The sequence below is a fragment of the Saccopteryx leptura genome, chromosome 6 (genome assembly GCF_036850995.1).
Source record: "Saccopteryx leptura isolate mSacLep1 chromosome 6, mSacLep1_pri_phased_curated, whole genome shotgun sequence".
NCBI classification, from domain to species: Eukaryota; Metazoa; Chordata; class Mammalia; order Chiroptera; family Emballonuridae; genus Saccopteryx; species Saccopteryx leptura.
The window spans coordinates 86513389-86537393 of record NC_089508.1 but is presented as its reverse complement, the minus strand read 5'-3'; the positions used below and the strand labels follow the sequence as shown (position 1 = coordinate 86537393).

Sequence of the window (24005 nt, the reverse complement as noted above, 5' to 3'; positions counted from 1 at the left end):
ACAGGTCACTTTGCAGAAAGCTGAGGTCCTGAGTGAGCAGCTGTGAGAAGGGCCAGTGAATTTTGGATTATTAAGGTTAAAATGCTCCAGTAAAGTACAGCAGAGGGAACAAAGTCAACAGCATTGTAATAACTACGTAGGGTGTCCGATGGGTAATTAGACCTATCAGGGGGATCATTCCAGAAGTTATGTAATTGCCTAATCAGTATGTTGTATATCTGAAACTAATGTAATAGTGTATGTCAACTGAAATTAAAAGCTAAATTTTTAATTAAAAAAAATAAAATAAGCCAAATGAACAAAATAAAATGTCCCAAATACAGGCTGGGTGGTCTTGACTGAAATAACACTAGTCTCACTTGCTGGTGTTGCAGCAGTCAACATTATTTCGACAAATAGTGAGTGTTTTTATCGTGTGCCTGGCCCCGTCTGGGCACTGCTGGCTACAAGCCAAGCAGACATGCGTCTGCCCCAGCAGACCTCAGTCCAGTGAGGCGGGCGAGCGGCACCTCACGGTAAATGCTGGTTCAGATTCTGTAAGCAGCAATTTCAAAGAAGGAGAAACCATGAGCCCAGGGGTAAGGATCACCCTTAAAGATAAACCTATTTCACAATGTCATCTAAGATCAACCCTGTCCACGTCTAACCTTTTAATCAACTTGCCGAAGAGGCAGCCTGCTGTGCTGGACAGAGGGAAACACCAGGGCTCTGAATCCACATACAAAATTCTGTGGCATGCCGAGGCAAGTCGCTTCTCAGAGGATCTCTTTCCACATCTGTAAAATGTGGCCAGAAATGCCTGCTCCCCTTCTCAAGGAAGTGTTTGTGAGAGGGAAGCATGAAGACACTCTGAGATCCAGAATCTTCAAGGAGGTATTCAAGACCACTGTGCTGCCTTTACATGGACTACAATCATTCTCCTTGGAAAGTAGTAGCTCGCTGGTGACTGTGCTGCTGTGTTCCTCATCTACGCTGGTGTGATGTTAATCACACGTGTGGGTTTAGCTAAGTTATAGTGCCCAGTCTAGAGTTGCTGGGGAGGTATCTTCCAGATGTGACTGATATTTAAAGTAAAGCAGATTATCTTCCATAACACGGATGAGCCTCCTCCAACCAGAGGAAGGCCTGAAGGGGAAACACGGAGGTCCCCCGAGGAGAAAGGAGGCCTGCCTTCAGACCGCATCGACTCCAGGCCACACGTTGAGTGAGTCTCAGCCGGCCAGTCACCCTGAAGATTTCAGACTGTCCAGCTCCCCAAGTGCATGAATCAATTCCTAACAATAAATCTCTACCTGTCTGTCTCTTTTTTATAACCTTAATCATCCTTTTCTGACTGCACCTTATTTACATAGCTTGCACATTTCAAGTCCCACTCCACCTTCCTCTCCGAAAGGATACAGGACAATGGAAGGGAAGGGTGTAGCAGTAGCCAGTCATCAGGCAGCAGTCCCAGACCTTGAGAGACAGGATACTTGTTTTCTAGATACTCAACTCATATCTGATGTCAATATAACTTATGGTTATGTTTTACAACCTGAAAGATCTATAACATTACAGCACCATTTTAGTGATGTTACGGTGCATGAGAAGTGACTGATACCCCACCAATTTGTATCTGTGCTCCTCAAAGTGGTGGGCTTTGTGGATTTTAGACCCTGTAATATATCTACACATCCAGTCTTATGCAGGTCAACCTCCATAATCTATGTGCATGTATAGATTTATTCATAAATATAAATATGTATGTGTGTATGTCCATTTATGTAGTTTGTTGTCTCTCTGCAGAGCCCTGAGCAATATATCTGGATTCTCCTGTCTTTCAAGATAACACACAAGGCTCAGACTCGCACGGAAGTGCACACTCACAGGGCTGTCTTAGAGTCAGACACCTGGTGTGGCAATGAGTGGTTGTTACACAGTGAACTCAATTTTGGTCATCGTGCTGGCTTTCTGTGTACTTCTTTGCCATTATAAGACAGTCACATGTTATTTAAGAGATGAACTGAAGATCTCACATCATTCAATATTTATATAATTTTAAAAAATCCTGATCAAGGATAACCATTTCTGTTTATCAGCTAAAAGGCAATAAGCATTGTTTACTATCACTAACTAAGCTGATGACTTTGAAATTGTGATTCCTGACTAACTGTTACTTTGTGGAGAGTCACATTACTTCCCATTTTGTCCATGCAGTAACACTGCACTAATTTTTTATATTGCATTGTTGCAATGTCATTTAAAATGCACACTAAGGTTAAGATTATCTTCCATATATGCACTGTTGCAATGTCATTTAAAATGCACACTAGGGTTAAGATTATCTTCCATTTTTGTTCTTGGTTTATGCCTCATTAAAACATTTATTTCTAAAAGGAAAAATGAAAATAGATAAAGATGACACTCTCTGAATCTTTTGATTTTGGATTACATTTTACAGTATGTCTAGGAGTTACATATTGTAAATATAAAAAGCTTATAATATAATTAGTAAATAACCAGTAGTTAGATTACATTCATAAAAAGTTAATACCAGTCAGTCTTGTCTGAAATTTCAAACTAGAAAACATAGAGGTGAGGGATACGAGGTGTACACAGAAGAACAGAGATTTGGGAGGCTGACTGCATTTCATTCTTATTTTACTTCTGAGAAGGTAGCTTGAAAGAATACAGTGTCTGCAGATACTAAGGCCCAAACCTCTGAACTTGACCACATCCCAGCAGACCTCTCTGCCTCTCCCTGTGTTCCCAGCGGAGGGAAGACCTGGCCCCTGCCAGTGCTCTGCTCCCCCGCCCCCCAGCCTTCCCCACTCACCCATCCGCTCTTCATCCCACAGCTGCGACTCCCTCTCCACTGCTACTTGCCAATTAGCACCTACTTACAACAATTAACACTGTACACCAAAACCTAAAACAAAACCTTCTTCATCTCTGTATAAACCTTCCCCCAACCCACCCCTGCCCCGCCACACCCTCTCATAACTGTTACTGTCCGCTGACCAGGGAGACTCAGGTAGCAGACACTTCCGTCTTGTCTGCTCTGCCTCCCGCAGGGTGGATTCTGCCCCCGCGGGCCCACAGCCTTTAGTTCCGCCCAAGCCCCAGGACCGGGCCCACAGCCTTAGTTCCGCCCAAGCCCCAGGACCGTCTGTGTCGCTACACCCGCCCAACACGTTACGCCCGGTGGTTCTCATTTCACGTGACCTCTCTGCTGAATGGTGACCCCTGCCTCCCTCTTGAAACACTCTTTCCTTGTTTTCTCTGTATTTCACCTTTCTGGTCCTCATTCATGCCCAGTCTTGCTTGGTTTCTTTACAGATTCTTCTACCTGGCCCCACGGGCCGAGTCTTCCAGGCCTTCTCCCAGGTGCTCTGCCCCCCTTCCTGACACTCACCATTCCTACAGCGTCAGCCACCACCAACACGGGCTGACTCCCACATCTCTCCCTGCCCGCAGGCGTCGCCCTGTGTTCTATACAGCGAAGTGCCTTCTAGGCACCTGCGCCTGGTGCCCCGGGCATCTCAAACACAACACTCCCTATTCTGCCCCCTCCCCCAAAAAACACCCCAGACCTCCCCCTCATCCTTTTCAACTTCTTATCACTATCTGTGTGACTTCCCAAAAAAGAACACTGGAAATCATGCCAGAACTTCAAGATTTGAGGTGAGGGTGGGCTTAACAGAACCCCAAAGGAATGGGCCACCCTGGAGGCCCTGGCCCACTCAAAGACAGCCCTCATACCCACTGTTCTTAGGTTTCTCAGGGCGGGGTAACCTGGAGAAATATTTTAGTCAGGGTACCTGGATCAACAGCCACACCCCGTATTCCAACTGCAGAGACAGGCCACCCAGAACCAGGCTGAACTCGGCCTCTCACCCTTCAACCTTCAAAAAAAAGGCAACTGTTGCCTCCCTGTGGCAAAGTGAAGGCACTGCAGCTCCCTTACCAAGGCCAAAGGTTGGCCAAGTAGACTTCTTAGGACCTGACCCTTTAAGAAGGCTTTCTCTTACAAAGGACTCTTTCTCCACTTGCATTTATTAAGAAAACAATCATGGCCCTCCTTGTTTTGAAATGAAATAATTGAGTCTCAAAAGTCAATGTTATAAAAAAAGAATTTTGGTGTTTTTATGTTTGGCATGCAGGAGTCCCTCGGTCCCCATGGGGATTGCTTCCAGGACTCCTGTGGACACCAACTCAGAAGATGCTCGAGTCCCTTACAGAAAGTGTAGTACTTGATTATACCAGTCACACCCTCCTGTATACTTTAGATCATCTCTAGATTACTTATAATACCTAGTACAGTGTAAGTCAGGGGTCCCCAAACTTTTTACACAGGGGGCCAGTTCACTGTCCCTCAGACCATTGGAGGGCCGGACTATAAAAAAAACTATGAACAAATCCCTATGCACACTGCACACATCTTATTTTAAAGTAAAAAAACAAACAAACAAACAAAAAAAAAAACAGGAACAAATATAATATTTAAAATAAAGAACAAGTAAATTTAAATCAACAAACTGACCAGTATTTCAATGGGAACTATGCTCCTCTCACTGACCACCAATGAAAGAGGTGCCCCTTCCAGAAGTGTGGCGGGAGCCAGATAAATGGCCTCAGGGGGCTACATGCGGCCCGCGGGCCGTAGTTTGGGGACCCCTGGTGTAAGTGCTATATGAATAGCTGTTATGCTGTGCCTTTTAGGGAACAATGACAAGAAAAAGAAGTCCATATATGTCAGTACAGACAAGACCATCATAGGCCTAACTGCGTAGTGCATACACATTGGCAACAACATAACATATCTGAAAAGGTATTTTTAATCCATGTTTGGTTGAACCTGAGGTTGTGGAACCCATGGATACAAAGAGCCAACTGTATAGATTTAAAAATTATTTGGAACCATCAAAAGCCAATTTAGAAATTTCTATCTCACTGGTTCAGCATCTGAGGTTATCGTGATACAGTGCAGGTACCTGGTGGCCTGCCATGGTGCAGAAAATGACCCAGCGGCACTGTGGAGAAGACCCTCTTTCTCCCACTCTGAGCCGGTTCTGACTCCTCAGCGTCTCTATCCCATAGCAAATAAATGGCTCTCTGCCTCAGTCCCTTGGATAGCGGTGGCTTTACTGGCTTCTGAGGATGAGATAACGAGTTGTTGGTTGACCAATGAGCAGCTATGAGTTTGGGGGAAGATGGGCACACTGCTGAAATGCAGGTGCACTGAAGCCCCTCTGAACTGTATGGCTAACTAGAAGAATCAAAATAGCATCAGAAGAGACCTATCTGGGTGGCTCCATGGAGAGAGCCTCATCCCGATGCACTGGGGTCCCAGTGCAAAACCATTTCATCCCCAGTCGGGGCGCGTACGAGAAGCAACCAATGAGTGCACAACTAAATGAAACAACTAAGTGAAATGAGTTGATGTGTGTGTCTCTTAAATCAATGGAAAATTAAAAAAAAGAAAAGTATTGGGGAAGAGCCATTAAAGACGAAAAATGTATTGTCAATAATCACTAAATTGAGAGGAGGGAGGCCTGCGATCCAGTTAGTAACAGGACACACTTATTACATGGGAGAGAGTGGGCTGGCAGCCCCACCTTACAGATGAGAAAAGTAAGACTCAGAAAAGTTGCCACAATCACCCACAGCTGGTGAACAATATGGCCCAGACTCAACCCAGTCTCCTTGCTGTGAAAGCATGTTTCTTCTCTACAAAACAAGTCAGTCCCTGTTTGTCTTTGTGTTTTTGTTTTGCTTTGGGCTAAGGAACTTATACACTTAAAAAATGCTCCTTACTAAGCCATGTGTAAGGTACCTATGGAGAAGTAAAAAATAATCCCTAATCCTCTGGATGTTTTTGGTAAATGCTTCCTCTCCAGGAAACACTTGGAGCAATTAACAATCAGAAGGCTGGCTACCAGGTTGCAGGAATCCTGTGATACACTTTGAGTCTCGTCGGCCCCCTGCTGGTTTATTTCCAGAACTGCACAAAGTTTTCACGTTTCTCAACAGGCAGCTAGCTGTACCAGGGCACAACCTTGCACCATGGTGATCGGTCACATTCTAAGAAAATAAGCATATGTCACTGAGCTCTTGGCAAAAACTTCTAGGTAGATTTTTTTTTTTAAACACAGAATAGAAATGGGATATTTTCCTTGAACTGAAAGGAAAAATGTCTCAATAGATCCAGGTGTCAAAGAATGTTTACATATTTATGTTACAGATACATGACTTTTCCCTGATATCATATATTCAAACTTCAGATAGTTACTGAGGACGTTAGGGGTTCCGAATGAGTCACCCCAAGATGTGTTTCTGTGGTATGCAAATAGAATTTGAGCTAATGGCAACAGAGACCCTGTGGGCTCAAGAGAAACTTACTTCTGCCCCCAACCCCTTTAATTAGCTAGAAGATTCTGAAATTGGGGCCTTGCCCATAATAAGAGATTATCAGAGATAACCTTCTTGACCTGTCTGCACGGCACAGCAGAGTAATTACTGAGCGGCTGCCCTTCTCACTGTCCCACAATGCCCCTCCGAAGCCCCAAGGCCCCTCGACTCCCCCTTAGCTCAGGACGGCACAGAGGCCTCAGTTTCCCTCTGGTTTTGAATCTCTCACATATGTGTGGTTCCCATGCATACATATGTAATTAAATTTGGTTATTTTCTTTTCTTATTAGTCTGTCTCGTGTTCATTTAATTATTAGATCAACCAAAAGAGCCTAGGACGGTACAGGGAAGGTTCTCCCTCCCCACAGGGCCTACTCTATGTCTGGGTACAAAGCAGTAAACAAACCGATCTAGCCACACGGAGCTCACACTCCAGTGGGGAGACAGACAATAAGCGAGGAGCAGAAGCGATTAATTACAAATCCCCTCCCCCAGATGCTATGGAGCTTAAAAAAAATCAAAAGGACACTATGCTAGAGAATGGGGTCACTCAGATAATGCTATCAGGACAGCCCTGTCTGAGGAGGTGCCTTCGTCACTGAGACCCGGAGAGGAGGACACAACAATGCAGGCTGGGAAGAGCAGGTGGCGTGAGAGCCTGGAGGTGGGAAGGGGCTGCTGCGCTGCAGGGCTGAAAGGGGAGCAAAGTCAGGGGAGGGCGGGCAGGGACACGGGGCCTCCTATCACACAGCAAGAAGTGTTGTTTCTGGGCCCTGGTCGGTTGGCTCAGCGGTAGAGCGTCGGCCTGGCGTGTGGGGGACCCGGGTTCGATTCCCGGCCAGGGCACATAGGAGAAGCGCCCATTTGCTTCTCCACCCCCCCTCCTTCCACTCTGTCTCTTTCTTCCCCTCCCGCAGCCAAGGCTCCATTGGAGCAAGGATGGCCCAGGCGCTGGGGATGGCTCCTTGGCCTCTGCCCCAGGCACTAGAGTGGCTCTGGTCTCGGCAGAGCGATGCCCCGGAGGTGCAGAGCATCGCCCCCTGGTGGGCAGAGCGTCGCCCCCTGGTGGGCAGAGCGTCGCCCCCTGGTGGGCAGAACGTAGCCCCTGGTGGGCGTGCCAGGTGGATCCTGGTCGGGCACATGCGGGAGTCTGTCTGACTGTCTCTCCCCATTTCCAGCTTCAGAAAAATACAAAAAAAAAAAAAGTGTTGTTTCTGCCTGGCTGCAATGTGAAGCCACTGCCTGAATCTTACCCATACAGTCGGACTGCTCTGACTGACACTTGCAAAGGCTGGCTCTGCCTTTCCTGTGGAGAATGGCATGAAAGAAACCAAGAGGATAAGTGGGAAGATCGGTTAGTGACAATTTCAGAAACCCATGCCAGGCACATGGCATTTTGAACCAGAGTGTGTGAAGACCTAGAAAGAAGAGAAAATAGGCAAAATAACAGATGCATTTTAAGGACAAATGAATAAACTGTTTGTAATTTGAGTATGATGTGTAATGCAGAAAAATCTAGGTGTTTTAGCTTCACACAGTAGGGCAATGGTGGCACTATTCACTTATTCAGAAGAGGCTGATGGAAACTGATTGAGGAAGGTGGTGGTAGAGAAATCAGTGTTGACACATAGTAATTTGGCAGTCACAGACGCCTCTATGGATACAAAAAAGAAGTCTGGGCTAAAAATACATACATTGGAACCATAGGAAAAGAAATGGCATTTAGAAAAGTGGAAAGAGAGTGAATGAGACCATCTGGACAGAGAATTTAGAATAGGAGAAGTGGACCCAGCCATGAGCCCTGGAGAAATCAGCAATTACAGGCTGCATTACAGGAGCAGGAAAAAACAGTAAGCACAAAAACAAACCAAAATGAAACTGAAGAAATGGTTAAAGGGAAGAGGAAAAGGGAGAAAGCCAAAAGTGCCATCTTGGCATATACTGACATCTTAGCATGAAACCAAGAAAGAAAAGGGTTTTAAGAAGACAATGGGGCCCTGGTTGGTTGGCTCAGTGGTAGAACATCGGCCTGGAGTGTGGATGTCCCAGGTTCGACTTCCAGTACGGGCACACAGGAGAAGTGACCATTTCTTATCCACCTCTGCCCCCTCACTCCTCTCTCTCTCTTCCCCTCCTGCAGCCATGGCTTGATTGGAGCAAGTTGACCCTGGGCACTAAGGAAGGCTCCATGGCCTCTGCCTCAGGTGCTAAGAAGAGCTCGGTTGCTGAGCAATGGAACAATGAACAATGGCCCCAAGTGAGCAAAGCATTGCCCCCTAGCAGGCATGCCGGGTGGATCCCTGTCAGGGCACATGCGGGAGTCTATCAGGGCACATGCAGGAGTCTGTCTCTGCTTCCTCTCACAAAATTAAAAAAAAAAAAAAAAGAAGGCAGTGGTCTAGTGTGCTGAATGCTGCTACGATGTTCAATAGCATGAAAGCAGAGTGTAGGTGAATATGGCCAGGATGTTGTTGGTCTTCACAATAATAGTCTAAGAGGCATTTGAAAATTAACAAATGCGCACTGAACTTGGAACTTGCCCCTGAAGGTCCTCAGTTTGCTCCTCCAGTGGAAAACTGTTCCTTTCTAGTTCTTCAGACCAAACTCTTAGCGTTGACCCTGACTCTTCTCTTTCTTTCAGTTCCTACCTCCAGCCTGCCAGCTTATCCTGTGGGCTTAACTTCAAAATATATCCAGGATCTGACATGTCTCACCATGTCTCTAGCTACTAGGCTAGTACATCTCTCACCTGGGTGATTACAATAGCACATCCTCCCCTACAGGAATATCTTCAGTAGAGCAGTCAGAGTGATCCTTCTCAAAGGAAGGCTGATAACAGCACAGGACTGTAAGACCTATGCCATCTGTCCCCATACACAGCCTCCTACCTCCACTCCTGTCATCCAAGTCACCCCCTTCTCCTGCCCTGAGACTTGGGCTCCGGCCGCCCCGGCCTCCTGGCTCCTCGGGCTCCGGCCGCCCCGGCCTCCTGGCTCCTCGGGCTCCGGCCGCCCCGGCCTCCTGGCTCCTCGGGCTCCGGCCGCCCCGGCCTCCTGGCTCCTCGGGCTCCGGCCGCCCCGGCCTCCTGGCTCCTCGGGCTCCGGCCGCCCCGGCCTCCTGGCTCCTTGGGCTCTGGCCATCCCAGCCTCCTGGCTCCTCGGGCTCCGGCCACACGAGCCTCCTGGCTCCTCGGGCTCCGGCCACACGAGCCCCCTGGCTCCTTGGGCTCCGGCCGCCCCGGCCTCCTGGCTCCTTGGGCTCCGGCCGCCCCGGCCTCCTGGCTCCTTGGGCTCCGGCCGCCCCGGCCTCCTGGCTCCTTGGGCTCCGGCCGCCCCGGCCTCCTGGCTCCTTGGGCTCCGGCCACACTAGCCTCCTGGCTCCTCGGGCTCCGGCCGCCCCAGCCTCCTGGCTCCTCGGGCTCCGGCCACCCCGGCCTCCTGGCTCCTGTGTAAGGCTTCGGCCCCCACAGCTCCCTCTGCCCAGAATGTCTTCCTCCATACATCACACAGCTCCCTCTCAACTCTCCGATTTTCACTCACCTTTCCAGTGAGGGGTCCCCGGCCCCTATTTTAAGTTGTCTCCTTCATTCCCCTCCTCTGCTTTATGTATACTTTTTCTTTTTATTGAATTTATTGGGGTAACATTGGTGAACAGAATCATGCAGGTGTCAGGTGCACAACTTCACATCTGCTTTATATATTTATAGCACTTACAACCATTTGACTTCTTATATATTTTACTCATTTGCTTATTTAAGAGCTATGTCTCCCCCGCCCTGCCAAATCTTTGAGGCTTGTGTTTATTTCCTCAGTACCTAAAACCATGCCTAGCGTTCAAGAAATACCTCTTGACTTGACAAAGGAGTGGTGGGAGCAGTGGGCCACAGTGAACTAGGAGAGACAGGGAGCGGAAGAAGTGCTGGCATTTAAGTTCAGGTATCTTTGGGAAGAGTCTATGTTAAATGTGTGTTGCAATTCACACCCGAATACCTGTATTATGTGTACTCTTCTATAAAAATTAGGGAAAAAAGGTCTTTTCTAATTTGGTCCTTCATAAGAAAATCCTAAAATAAATGTTGGAAGGGCTATGGAAGATGCTCCGTATATCTGCCAGAAGCTTGGAGATGAGCACAGGTGAGTGTCTGAGCAGAGACAAAGCAGGTAGATGAGAGGAACAAAGCTACGCTCACTCGAGTACCCAATGAATTAATGCCAAGGTTCAGGGCTGGGACACAGCCGGGCTTTTTATTTTTGTTTCCCTAAAGTGTTTGGACTATTTTCTCTGTTATGTTTACACCCAAGCTGTAATATAAAGAATTCTAAAATGGCCCCCGATGCTCACCCACTGGTGCACATGTCTCTTCCTTTGATTATGGGCAGGACTTGTGAACAAGAAGGGCTATCGCTTCCTTGTTAAGTGACAAAGGTTTTGGCATAGTCACTCCCATAATTATATTATAATTAACATTCTCCCCCTGGCTTTAAGGAAGTAACCTGTCACACTGTGAGCAGGTCACCATGTGGCTTACAACTTGAAGGTGGCCTCTTACAGTGGGGAGTGACCCTGGCCAGCAGTCAGTGAGAAAAAGGGGATCTCACTCTCACAACAGCAAGAAACGGAATTCAGCAACAATCTTAATGAGCTTGGAGGAGGACCAGGAGCTCCAGCCAAGACTGCACCTCTGGTCAATACCTCCGCTCCAGAGCCGGCTGAGACTGAACAGGGATGCCTGCAAACACAGGGCTGCCTCCTGGCCAGTGGGCCCACAAGATAAAAAGTGGCTATTGTGTGCTAGACTTGTGGTCACTTGTAACACAGTAACAGAAAACTAAAATGCCAGCCAATATTCACTCCTGTAGACATCGCTAGAGGAGACCCAACCTGGCTGTGACCTCACATGACCCCAAGGGTAATAATGGAAACAGAATTTTAGATTCTGACTTGTCCTAATCCAAGGTCTTTCAAACCTCCATGTCCTTTCACTTGCCATTCCCAGATCAAATGTCGTTTCTTTAAAGAAGCATTTTCTTACAGCCAACCCCACCCACCCCCAAACAAAATAAATTACTCCTTTTCTTCGTTTCCAAGGCAGAGGCTTGCTTGTACATCTACAGAACACTTGCCGTGCTCTATAGGGAGAATTGTGCCCCTCCCAGCCCCGCCAGGGAAGCTTTGGGGCAAAGCGGCTCCAGCCTCCTGCCTGGGGCCTGGCACACACTGGGTGCTGCATGCTTGGCTATCTGGGGAGGGAAATGACACTTGAGATTATCGCAGGCTCTTGATGCCAGGACGCCGCTTTCCCACATCGATGATCAGGCCTCAGGTATTAATAGAAACTCCGAAAGCCCTCTCCATGACAACAGCAGGTGACTCACCTAGCACTCACTGCACTAAATGGGTGGATATTTACTGTCTCTAAAGATCTGGTCTGAAATGGACAGTTGTGCTTGCAGCAACAGATGGCAGGGGCTGGGAAGGATTTAAATTCTCCCCCAAAGGGGTAGCAGGAAGCCCTGCCTGATTTGTTCTCATTCAAGCCCTGTGCAAGGTTGGTATGCTCGCCGACTCAAATCATCCATGTTAATCTATTCCTAAAATCAAATGTCAGCCTAAATAGGCAATAACCCCACAGAGTCAGTTTTACTCAATGGCTTCAAACTACAGGTAACAAGCCAGAAACAAGAGTCATATATCAACAATTTCCATGGTATTCAGAGGACCCCCAGGTAGAAAGAATTTTTAGGAAACTGAAAACTCAGGCAAAATTACACATCATCAATCCACAGGGAGTGGCATTTCCTGGGTGTGCCTTCTGCTGAGACGCAGGAAGAGCTCTGCATTTTCCCTCAGGAGCCACTCCTGGGGGCGAACACTCGATCTCCCCGCGGTTACCCTGCAGTAACCATGACTGCGTTAGGGCTCCCTCATCGGAGACGAGACCATTCGATTCAGAGTGGACACGAAGCAAGGCATGGAAACAAGGCTCGTATGAGCGGCTGGTCACCAGCTCCTCAGAGCTACATTCAGATTCTCTCTATAAATAAATCATTAAAGAACAAAGTGCTGCTTTTTAACAAAATTATCACATTCACATTGCCAGAAAGCTGGGGAAATTCTGGGAGGAAATGGTGTTGCGACTTTAAAACAACTTGATTAACATTTGTTATATTTTAAAATATTTTTAACAGTGTCTAATATAAACTCTCAATGTCACTACCTCTTTTAGGCTTATACGGCATCATCCCCAAGAATCAACTCAGATCCTATAGGTCCTATATTTTGAGGATCTTTTACAAGTACCAGTCATCAGTGACTCAAAGACACAGGCAGCTGGGGACACAATTTCCCAAAGATCAGTATGGGATAAGACGGGCTGGGTTCTAATCTTCCTTTAGGGATAACACTAGATCTTTCTTCGTGCACTCGATAAATATTAACGTTCCAGACTTCATGCTAGGGCTGCAGCTGTGACGTAGAGAGAGACGGTCCCTGCTCTGCTCTCACAGGACTTATACCTTATGTGGATGCACACGTGCATCTACTGTGCAGGGTAAGAAGAACGGGAAAAACAGAGAGAGGAGGTAGCGTTTCTTCAATGTATATTAATTATCTTAAATACTAATGGAAACTTTTAAAGTGTAGAACACAGTAAATACCTTCGATGCTCTGTGGGCCCACAAGATTCATGGCCTGGTGAGCTGGATACTCTACCCGTGGCCTGGCAATGCCCAGCTGCTCCATAACACCATGGAGCAGCCTCTGGATGTCTGCTTCAGAGACCCGGTCAGGGGTCCTTGGGCTATAAGCAGATGTCAGAGTCCACCCGAATATCAACCAAAACATTAGGCCAGAGAGCATGGTGCAGACCATCCTGGAGACAGTTTTTAACCTGCAGAAATAAGATCAAATTATATCTATCAGTCACCATTGTCAACTAATGATGCAACCATTCAAGAGGTTAATTCAAGGACCACTCAGAAAGGGACTGCAATGAAAAATCCTAGGGGGTTGCTTTTGCCTTAAATGTCCACTGTAGCCAGCACATCTGCTGTGGGAAGGTATGAGAGAAACAGAACAGTGTGTGATAGCCGTTTCCCTCCGTACTTGCAGTCTTGGGAAGACCAGGCTGGAATGGCAGTTCTCTGCCATTTCCTAGCCACCTTGTAGCTCCTTGAGAGTTGTGCATTACCCCAAACCCCATCTCTCTCTTTCTATCTTACTAAAACAAACAACAAAAAAACTTATTTCAATTTTGAGAGAGGGGGACAATCCTGAATTTTCCCAGTCTCAGGGGAGAAAAGGCTCACAGGAAGGAGTTAGGAAGACACGAACAATGATTAAGCACCGAAAGGTGAGAGTGGTGGAAGGGAACACTGGCTTAGCAGGCATCTAGTACACCCGGGATCCTGAGGCAGAGTCAAAACACACACAGCTCAGGTCTGCCCTGCAGTCTGCAAGGGGAAGCCAGGCACGCTTGCTCCACCACACACCACTTAGGTGACATTGGGCAAAAGCCACAGCTTTCTCTTCCAAAAGATGAGAAAGGCATCTGACTTACAAGATTGTTGTGAGCAGAAGTGTGGAAACACATGTAAGGGAAATTAGAACCATGCCAGGCACAGAGCTCCCTGCATTGCTATTATTGTGTTAGCAATGTTACCTTACGGTTCTGGGGTTAGAATTTGGGGGAGTAGTGATGAGAAGGAAGACAGGTGAGAGGGAGAAAAGGAGTATGGGAGTCATTGTCCTCAATGTCGGCTTCTGTCGAGCCAGACGGCTGCAGAACAAGGGGGCGAACTCTCTCGCAGCTTCCCTTTGCAGCTGCTGACCGCTGCTTCTGACAGTGGCCACACAACCCCACTCTTTTGACCCTGACACTGAAATATTAACCCCTAACATCGTTTTCTGTGTAGAAAAAGACCTTGCCTAGTCACTCCTGGATACAAAATCTTGCTCCCCAAAGAGCAAAGCCTGCAATTCTGACGTTAAAGGCGGAGGCAGACGCCAGCCTCCCCAGCCATCTCCATCTTTCCCTCCTCTGCACCAAAAGCAGGACGTCTTTTTGTCATTTACAGCCCCGGCCAACACAGTTCCGATTTGATGAGCTACAATCTCCTCCCCACGCTACTCCTTCCCTGGTATTTATAAACGAACCGCCGAATCCCGCACCCATCCTTTGTCTGCCCCCAGTTCAAAGGTTTCAGGACGCCCTTCCCGACTCTCCATTCCGCAGAACCCGCACGTCTCGGCTGGGCCTCCGGAGGCAGAGCGGGCGCGGGCGGCGAGGGCGCAGGACTCACCGAGGGTACGGAGGAGCCTGCCACCGGCCTGGGCCTTTGCTGGGGGTCGGCACCGAGCAGCAGTCTAGATCTCCGATGCACCGCTGCCCTCTGCGTCTTAGCCCCGCCCCGGCCCCTCCTCCGGCAGGTGGTGGCCGCCCATCAAGAACTCCCCAGAACACAACCAGATGCTGGTGCTCTTGCCAGGAGCCAAGCAGCGTTGCACCCAAGCATTTCAAATACACATCTATCTCCTAGGAATCTTTTCTCTATGGACTCCTATGGAAGTAACCTTTCCTCAAGCAATTAAACGATGTACCTGGTTGCCGCTTTGTACTTTGCCCCCAGTAGCACATCTTTCATTCTGCCACCTTGCAACACTTTAAGCTTTTAGCTTTAAGAGAAAAGAGGAAATGGGGCAATGAATGGCATAAGAAAATAAAAGATGAAGAGATCCTAAGAACTTTTAATGATGACAATGAGGGTATACCCTGAGTGCTTTCAGGAGCCCTTTCATTCAGCAGGGAAACTGAGGTTATTAAATACAAACTGCTAGCGACTTGTTAAAGTAATATATCCAGAACACAGGAAAACCTTTAGGAATATGAGTTTTGAGTGTTATTTCTCAACTTCCACACCAAACCATCAAGTAGAGGGCCTTTGCCTTGAATATAAAGCATACTCCCAGCACAGTGCAGAAATTTATCTAGGTAGAGACCCAAACTTAGTTTTTATACAGCTAACTTGAACACTTCAATTTTATCCAAATACAAAAATTGAAATGTGAAATTATACAATATAGTATTGCAAGTCTCAAGATGGAATGACTCAAGTATTTGGGGGTATGAGAGTGACTGAACTTGGACCAAGCTGGGGTTTTTTATTATTCACCTATACTGTTATCCCCCCACCCCACTTCTGAATTTTACTTTAACATTGTTAACTATTATCTTCATTTGTGCTTGGAAATATGGAAAAATCATTACAATTTATTGCTTTTGTGATGAATGGAAATTTGATATTTTAAAATAAAGTGCCTGACCAGGCAGTGGACAAGCATTGGACTGGGATGCTGAAGACCCAGGTTTGAAATCCCAAGGTCGCTGCCTTAAGCACAGGCTCATCCCCTGAGTGAGGGTACCTGCCTTGAGAGTGGGATCATAGACATGACCCAGTGGTCACTGGTTTAAACAAGGGGTCACTCACTTGCTGGAAACCACTGGTTAAAGCACATATGAGAAAGCAATCAATGAACAGCTAAGATGCCGTAATGAAGAATTGATGCTTCTCATATCTCTCTGCCTTCCAGCCTGACGCTCTCCCTCCCTCTCTCGCTAAAAAAGTATTAACTTCCTATGCCTCCTTACTAAATTAGTCTTCCAGTTCAACATTTCACCCATCCTCACCGATAAAAAGGGACATAAATACATTTTTTAAAGTTTAAAAAATATACTTTTTAAAACTTAAATATACTTTTATTTCAAATAACTTTGAAATAAAAGAGATGTGCAGCTATCAAGTAGAACTTGGCAACAAAACTATTGATATATGACTCTAAAGTGCTCTTAACATGCACACACTAGAAGTCTGGTTGTTCTGAGTAGGCATGCAACGCTGTTCTATTCTGCCACATCTGAATGTGTTATTCTAACAACTGACCTACAAAACTCTCTTTGAAGTGGTTGATTCTGCCTGTGTATTACTTCCTCTAAAAGTTAAGAGAATATCTTCTATTGTTAATATTATTACTTCCTTAAATATTTGTAATTTCTAATCATTTAAAATAAATACAGATTTGCTTGACAATGTGGATCAAATTCCAAAAGATAGTTTGAATCGCATTTGAGTCTCAGGCAAGTCACTTTTCAGGAAGTTATCTTTAATGTCTATGCTAAATAAATAACATTTACACACAAGACAAAACCAGCATTGGCTTTTGTAAGAATCCAAAGTATAAGAATCCAAGCTAAATATAGAAATGAACAATTATTTCAAAATTCTAGAATCAAGTATCAGCATGTAAGAAATCTTTATTGAATTTTTCAAATTACATTATTCCTCAGTTTTAAATTCTATACTGGAAAAAACAGATGTAAATGTATCTGTGCAAATTAATTTAAAATTATAGTATGGCTTAAAAGTCATCAATTATTCCTGCAGCATCATACTATATAAGCACACTCGAGTCATTATTCTACTTTTGCCATTATTCTTAAGTGAGCTCCCTGTATGCATCTACGAGCAACAGAAACCTAATTACTTCCCCCAAATAGGAATAAAGGATTCAGATGCTACTGAAACAAGTTAATTTCTAGGGACCTGATGTTTATAAACATCAATGTAATTCAAGTAATAAGGCTGCAAGGCTTATCTTTTCCCTTTATATGTTAGAAATTTCTTGTAGAAACCTTATCTGACTTAGGAGGAATAACAGGAGATGGCTATTCTTCCTATCACACTTAAGAAATAAAATTCATGCAATTTTCAAAATCTAATTTCTTATAAACCCAGTCAACAATTTCTTTTAAAAAGTAAAGTGTAAGCTGTTTTAAGAAATAACAACAAAATTAAAGTTTTAAATATTGCCATAATTAAGGAAAATAAAGTCATTTTTATAAGCCCAAGAATCCAAGTTGCTTGTGCAGTGAAATTAAAAATCTATCATGGAATGATCATCCTGAGCTACAAATTAACATGTAGATTACCTTGCAAACACATCACCAACTGCTAATTTTATTTACATTAAGACAAGTATAACATTAACCGATTACAAGTCTACAGGTTTACTTGTTGGTAGCAGTTGAGCTTTTCCAATAGGATTTTTGGGAGAACCTTTATACCAGGCCCTTTCTCTCTCTGACGGTTTTCTAAGGACCCTGTTATTTATCCCAGGAAAAAAGCCCACATTATTATTTACAACAGATTTTAACATATCATAATTTGTCAGATCCTCCAAGGGAACCTTAGTTTGGCCATCAGATATCACTTTCTGTTTATAAACCCTGGTTGACCCAAGAGAAGCATTCATGGAGTCTGGGTGCCTCTTCACCCGTGAGAAAGATTCAGAAGTTAATTCCGTGCTTGATCTTAAAACTGCATCAACATTTGACTGTTCACATGATGCAGACTTCTGTTCTTTAAGTCTTGATTGGGCACATAAAATTGAGGAATCTTTTGATATATTTTCTTTACAAGAGGAAAGGGCACTGTCACAGCTCACTGATTTAACCAGAGGAGAAGCAGTATCATCAAGATGTGCCAATTTGTGCCTTACAGGTTGTCTGTTATACTCCAGCAAAGAATTAATTCTTCTGACAGACTGACGGACAGGTGTGCGCTGAAATTTTAGAGGTGATTTAACTTTTGTCTTACTTGGTTCATTTAAAGAAAGCTTATTAAACCACTGTATGTGGTCTGAAACCTTTCCAGGCTCTGCTGCTTGTAAATGTTCAGAAACCACCATATCACACGTCTCCACCAGTGCCTGCTGTTTAAACCTTCTCCCGGGCCTCGGTTTTGACAAGTCGGATATATTACATGTAATCTGCTCTGAGGAAGAGGTGTTAGCCTCATCCTCTCTAGAAGCTGTGCATTTCAGTAAATCTTCTCCAATCACTTTCTCCTCCTCTAATTTACTATTTAGTTTATCCCTTGGGGATGGCTGTGTTTTTCTTTGTTTATCACTGGGCAATTCTTGTTTCTTTAAGTAATTATTTGAGATATTTAAATGAATGCTTTCATCATGTTCCATCTTCATCTCAGTTGCTTCTCCATCTGATTTTTGAGTTTGATGTAGTAAGAAATCTCTCTCTGAAAAACTATTTTCACCTTCACTAGTGTGGTGTTCCTTTGATTCTGTCACAGTCAAATCATTAGTTTCAAATTGATTTTTCCCTGGGCTATACACTACAGAAGATATTTCATTTACTTTTACTACTGTCCCCACATTACTTAGGGATGACTGCCTGTGATTTATCAATGCATGAAGCTTACTTCCAGATTCAGAAAATGCTCTCTGAATTTTCACCAAAGTTTCTGTACTCAAGTTATTTTCACCCCCACTAAACAAGCTTCCAGTTATGTTGTTGTTATGCCTACTGTGTACAATAGAAGGAGTGAGTTCATATGAATTGATAGATAACTTTTCCACTATAATATCAGGCTCCAAAGAAGAGTTTTCCATCTCAAGATTTCCCTCTAATGGAGAAGCTTCGTTTGCTTCTATTTCTTGAAAACTTGATTTACTAGGTCCTGTCCAAGACATTCGGTAGCTTGTTCCATCTAGTCGCTTTGGAGTTAGTAAGTTTTCTTCAGACTTACTGATCTTTTTTGAACCTAAAATAAAGCAGTCCAGGGTTTTTAATCATTACATATGACCTAGTTTTAAAATATTATCCAAATACATGGTAAAGGTACTAAGCATTTAATTACAATAAAGACTTGTGTTGAAGTAATTTTTAAATGCCAAACACTTTCATATTTATATTTATAAGCATCCTCCAATTGTTCACAGAAAAATACAATGCCAGTTCAAATATTTCTATTTAAACATGAATTTTAAATTTCTAGAACAGTAAATTACTTAACATGTTTGATCATTAAAGGAACTAAAAATTATGTGTCAGTTATATCTCAATAAAGTTGAAAACATACCTTTACCTTTCTTTGTTAGTCTGTCATCAATATCTGGGCTAAAAAGTAAACCTGTTTTTACAGATTCAACCCTATTTTTTAAACTTTGTTGATTTGCAAGTCGTCGACCAATATTTTCATGTCTGTTGACACCAGAGCACCCAATCTGTACAGAAAAAAATTAAAATGTTTTGGTTAAAAAACAAACCAGTTAATTTTCAAAATATTAAGACAAAGTAGATTTTTTATCGTTATCAAAATCCTCTAAAACTAATTAAAAATAGTATATACCATTGAGAAACAGTTTTCTAGCAATTATATTTGCATGCATGCTGATAAAAACTATAAGCATTTGACTTGGCTATTACTAGATATTTTATGATCCAAAATAAAAAATAGTTCACATATTCATTAACTAAAAAAGTTTAAAAAAAATAAACAAAAAATTAAGAATTTATAATGAGTCTGTGCCAGGGTTTATTCACAACAGTGAAGGAAAAAAGGAAAACAAACAGGCAAACCCTAAGACCAAAATCTTACCTTCATAAAATTTATATTCTAGATGGAGCTATTCAGACCAGAATAAGATAATCAGGCAATTATATTGTATAATATATAACACAAAAGATGAAAAGTGCCATGGAAAAAAGTAAAGTACGGTACGAAGGACATAAAGGGGTAAAGGTGGGGATGCAACTTTAACCAGAGTGATCATAAGATGTCTTGTGGCCCTGGCCGATCCTTAAGTACTGAACTATTTTTAGTGCCTGAGGCTGCCTCGGACCAACTGAGCTATCCTCAGCACCCAGGGCCAACACTCGAACCAATCAAGCCACTCGCTGCAGGAGGGGAAGAGAGAGAAAAAGGAGAGAAAGGGGAGAGGGAGGGGAGAAAAGCAGATGGAAGCTTCTCTTGTGTGCCTTGACCAGGGTTTGAACCTGGGGCGTCCATATGCCAAGCCAACTCTATCCACTGAGCCAGCTGGCCAGGGCTAATGCTTTTCTCTTTCCCTTCCTCTCCTTTCTAAAATAAATTTTTTAAATAAGAGAAAAAAAAAAAAAGAAATACAAAGGAATGCCCGCATAGTTTCTGGCCTAAGTGGTTGGAAGAATGAGTTGCGTAACTGAGATGGTGAAGACTGCAGGTAGAAGAAGTATGGCTGGGAAAGGAGGAGCGCAGAAATAGAGGCAGTAAAGAAATGCATCTTAGAGCTCTATTTGGGGAGGGTTACACTCGAGATGTTTACTGAATTGACATCCACGTAGGGAAGCCAAGGAGGCAGATGTTAAGAAATGGCCAAGTTGTTCAGGAGAGCATTCTGGGCTAGTGATATCAACTTTGCAGCTTTAAGTAAATACGCTTACAACTGACAATCACCTTTGAGTGAGAGGATAGAGAAAAGAGAAGTCCAAGGATGAAGCTTTGGGCACTCCAAGGCAAAGGGATTAGAAAAGTAATCAGTGAAGAAGGAAGAAAATCATGAGAGCGCAGTGTCCTTGAAGCAAGGAAAAGAAAGTATATTGAGGAGCAAGTGATCAGCTGGAGCAAATGTTGCTGAAGGATCAAGTTAAACAAGGACAGACATTCGTCCAGCACTTGAGTAACAAGGAATCCATGTGTGACCCTGATGAGAGCAGTCGTGAGTGCTAGGGATGAAAGCCTGGAATGGATGTAAGCTGAGTAGAAAAGGGGAAACTGGAGATACGCAAGTGTAAGAGGAGTAGAGAGTGGGAAAGGAACTGGAGGGGAGGCAGGGTTGAGAGATCTTTCAGCATCAAGTCTACAGCTTTATGCTAAGATACACATCAATGAAATGGTGAAAGCCACTTACTACATCTTTGTTACTTTTCCCCAGACTAAATTTCAAACGAAGAGATCTTCGTACTTTTTCTTTACGACTGATTTTAGGAGAGAAGCAGCCTGTTTTTCCTGATTCTACCCTAAAGAGAGTAAAATTTAAAATGTCAGTTTAAAAAAACTGGAGAAATTTTTGCTAAATAAAATTTGAGAATACCAGAGAAAATCATATTGCTAGTAATTCAACAGAGTAATAATTTCCTAAAATCAATTAAACTTTAAGATGCCATATATGAATACATTGTATTTACATACAAAATGGTATTTCCTGTCTATCCCAAGAGTTGGTCATTTTTATAACAGAATCATTAGCATAAACTAGGTTTTTAAATTAACCAGAAATTTAAAATAACACAGATCAACATAAAGTAGGATTTTAAGCAAACAAACAACTCAAATTAGGAACCTTTCTCTAGGATATATAAAGGGCGTCTGATTGCCTGACCAGGCAGTGGAGCAGTGGAAAGAGCACCAGCCTGGGACGCTGAGAACCCAGGTTTGAAACTTTGAGACTGCCAGCTTGGGCTTGGGGTCAACCAGCTTGAGCATGAGATCACAGACATGACTCCGAAGTCGCTGGCTTGAGGAAGGGGTCACAAGCTTGGCTGGAGCCCCTCTCCCCCACCGGTCAAGGCACATATGAGAAAGCAATCAAACAACTAAGGTGCTGCAACTACGAGTTGATGCTTTTCATCTCTCTCCTTCCTGTCTGTCTGCCTCTCTCTCTCTCTCTCTCAAAAAAAAAAAAAAAAAAAAAAAAAGGACCCCACTAATAAAACTATAAACATGGAGGAAATTCTTAAAAATCATGATTCTCAGTATAAAGACAAAACATTTTATTAACCATCTACACCACGGGTCAGGAACCCATGGCTTGCGAGGCAGATGTGGCTCTTTTGATGGCTCCATCTGGCTCGCAGACAAGTCTTTAATAAAAAAAATAATGTTAAAAATATAAAACATTCTCATGTATTACAATCCATTCATTTCCTACCACTCATGTTCCTGGTTGCGGGTGGGTGGAGCCAATCACAGATGTCCTCCGGGACAACACCAAATTTTTATTGGATAATGCGCACATACACGAGTCATTGTATGGCTCTCAGGAATTACATCTTAAAATATGTGGCGTTCATGGCTCTCTCAGCCAAAAAGGTTCCCGATCCCTGATCTATACCATATATTTATCGAATGAAAACAAAATATCCTGGATAAATTACCTGCAAACTTTTCTGCTTGCAATCCTTTTGCTTCGCCTCAGCACATCTGTGCTAATCAAATGATTTCCACTGCTGGCTACAGGAGAGAGTGAACTCTGCGACGACCCTTCTGGGCTCGTATCGAAGTGAACTATAAAAATAATCATATGTAACATACCAAGCATACTTATTTTTCAAAATAAAAACCATTAATAGCAATTAGAATTAAAGTCTTAATCTCTACCCCTAAACCACAATAAAAATCATAATTTGTTTCAAAATATCAGGGGCCTAAAAACACAACTCAACTAAAATAAATATATATATATATATATACATCAATTTTCCTCTTTTTAGATGGCAATGAAAGGTCACATTGGAGTTTTGCTTTACACTCATTTAGAAATACAAGGGAGGAGTGGGCACTGTTACCAACTGGAGAAAGAGAAGTTTTCAAGACTGACAAAGACTTGGTTTTGCCCCACTACTTACTAAATGGCTTTAGACTCTGAAAATAGATTTCTATGGCAAATATAAGTATAATTGTAATGTATATAAAATTTCCAGCATGGTACCTGACTAATACATAATATTAATTTATACTATTACCTAAAATAAATTATTGAAAAACAATTTAGAATCTGAGTATTCAGTCTATACTTGCTAGCCAACTGCTGTCCATCTGACTTGAGTATAATTTGTCCAATATTTTTGGCAAAAAAAAAAGTTACCTCTTAAACATGCCTAACCATCTTTGGCTACTGCCACGTTCTACGCTAAAAACTGGTGGTTACATGTCATTTTGATCAAGTTATTTAACCCTATGTCATAAAATTAACTAAAAAAGAAATTAGAAAAACAGTAAAATACTTATAAAGAAAAGTTCCATATACTATTGACTTATATTTGAAACATGCCCAGGATACACTCCACAAACATAAATCCTCTTAACCCTTTGAGTAGTGAGTTTTTTTCATGCTTGCTGACTCTGGGAGTAGGTTTTTTATTCTTCAAAAAATGAAATTAGTTCGTTAGTTTTATTAACTTAAAAACTGTTAAGTTTTTTATTTAATAACCAATTTATTTGGTTTGTTTGATAACCAATTTATAGAAACAAGAACCTACATTTGCCTTTTTTTTAATGTTGCCTTACACATTTTTAAAACAAATCGATCGTACTCTAGATGGCCAGGAGAAACGAAGACAAACATGAATGTTTATACTACTCAAAGGGTTAACTTGTCACTAGTATTGACAAAGAATTCACGCGGGTCCCCAGAGACATCCACTTGTTGTTGTTGTTGTTATAAAAACAGAAAGTAATACGATGGTTACAAGAACCCTGGATGCATATGACTAAAGAAAACTTTGGAGGTCAATATAATATATCCAATGGGACACAGGTAGCTTTATTCAAAATGGGCTGCAGGGACCACAAGGAGGCTCAGTCAGAATAGCTGGCATAATGCAGTTAAGTTACCACACATATGTGAAAGAAATTATATGTAGGTACTCATGGACTTTAGATAATACTGTTGCCTTTATACATTAAAAAAAGTTTTGCAGATGGAATTTATTTATTTGTGCCTTAGAAAGTAGGGCCAAAAAAACGGTGAGTTAAAATAATAAGATTACTGTTGTTGAACTC

The 24005-nt window shown here is 43.3% G+C and overlaps 2 protein-coding genes across 4 annotated transcripts in view; both read right to left on the bottom strand.

The window, feature by feature from the left end:
• The window catches only part of SCG5 (secretogranin V), a 57499-nt gene extending 44225 nt beyond the window's left edge, over positions 1–13274 (bottom strand). For both annotated transcript variants that reach the window (XM_066342006.1, XM_066342007.1), the window contains exon 1: positions 13047–13274. In XM_066342006.1, the coding sequence (XP_066198103.1) occupies positions 13047–13260 (214 nt within the window). In that variant the 5' untranslated portion in view covers positions 13261–13274. The remainder of the gene's footprint in view (positions 1–13046) is intronic.
• A 3269-nt stretch (positions 13275–16543) lies between these two features.
• The window catches only part of ARHGAP11A (Rho GTPase activating protein 11A), a 28760-nt gene continuing 21298 nt past the window's right edge, over positions 16544–24005 (bottom strand). The window contains exons 9-12 of one of the 2 annotated variants that reach the window (XM_066342004.1): positions 22379–22508; positions 21133–21241; positions 19323–19467; positions 16544–19004 (exon numbers count right to left, since the gene is read on the bottom strand). In XM_066342004.1, the coding sequence (XP_066198101.1) occupies positions 17437–19004; positions 19323–19467; positions 21133–21241; positions 22379–22508 (1952 nt within the window). In that variant the 3' untranslated portion in view covers positions 16544–17436. The remainder of the gene's footprint in view (positions 19005–19322; positions 19468–21132; positions 21242–22378; positions 22509–24005) is intronic. The other variant, XM_066342005.1, reaches the window with a different exon arrangement.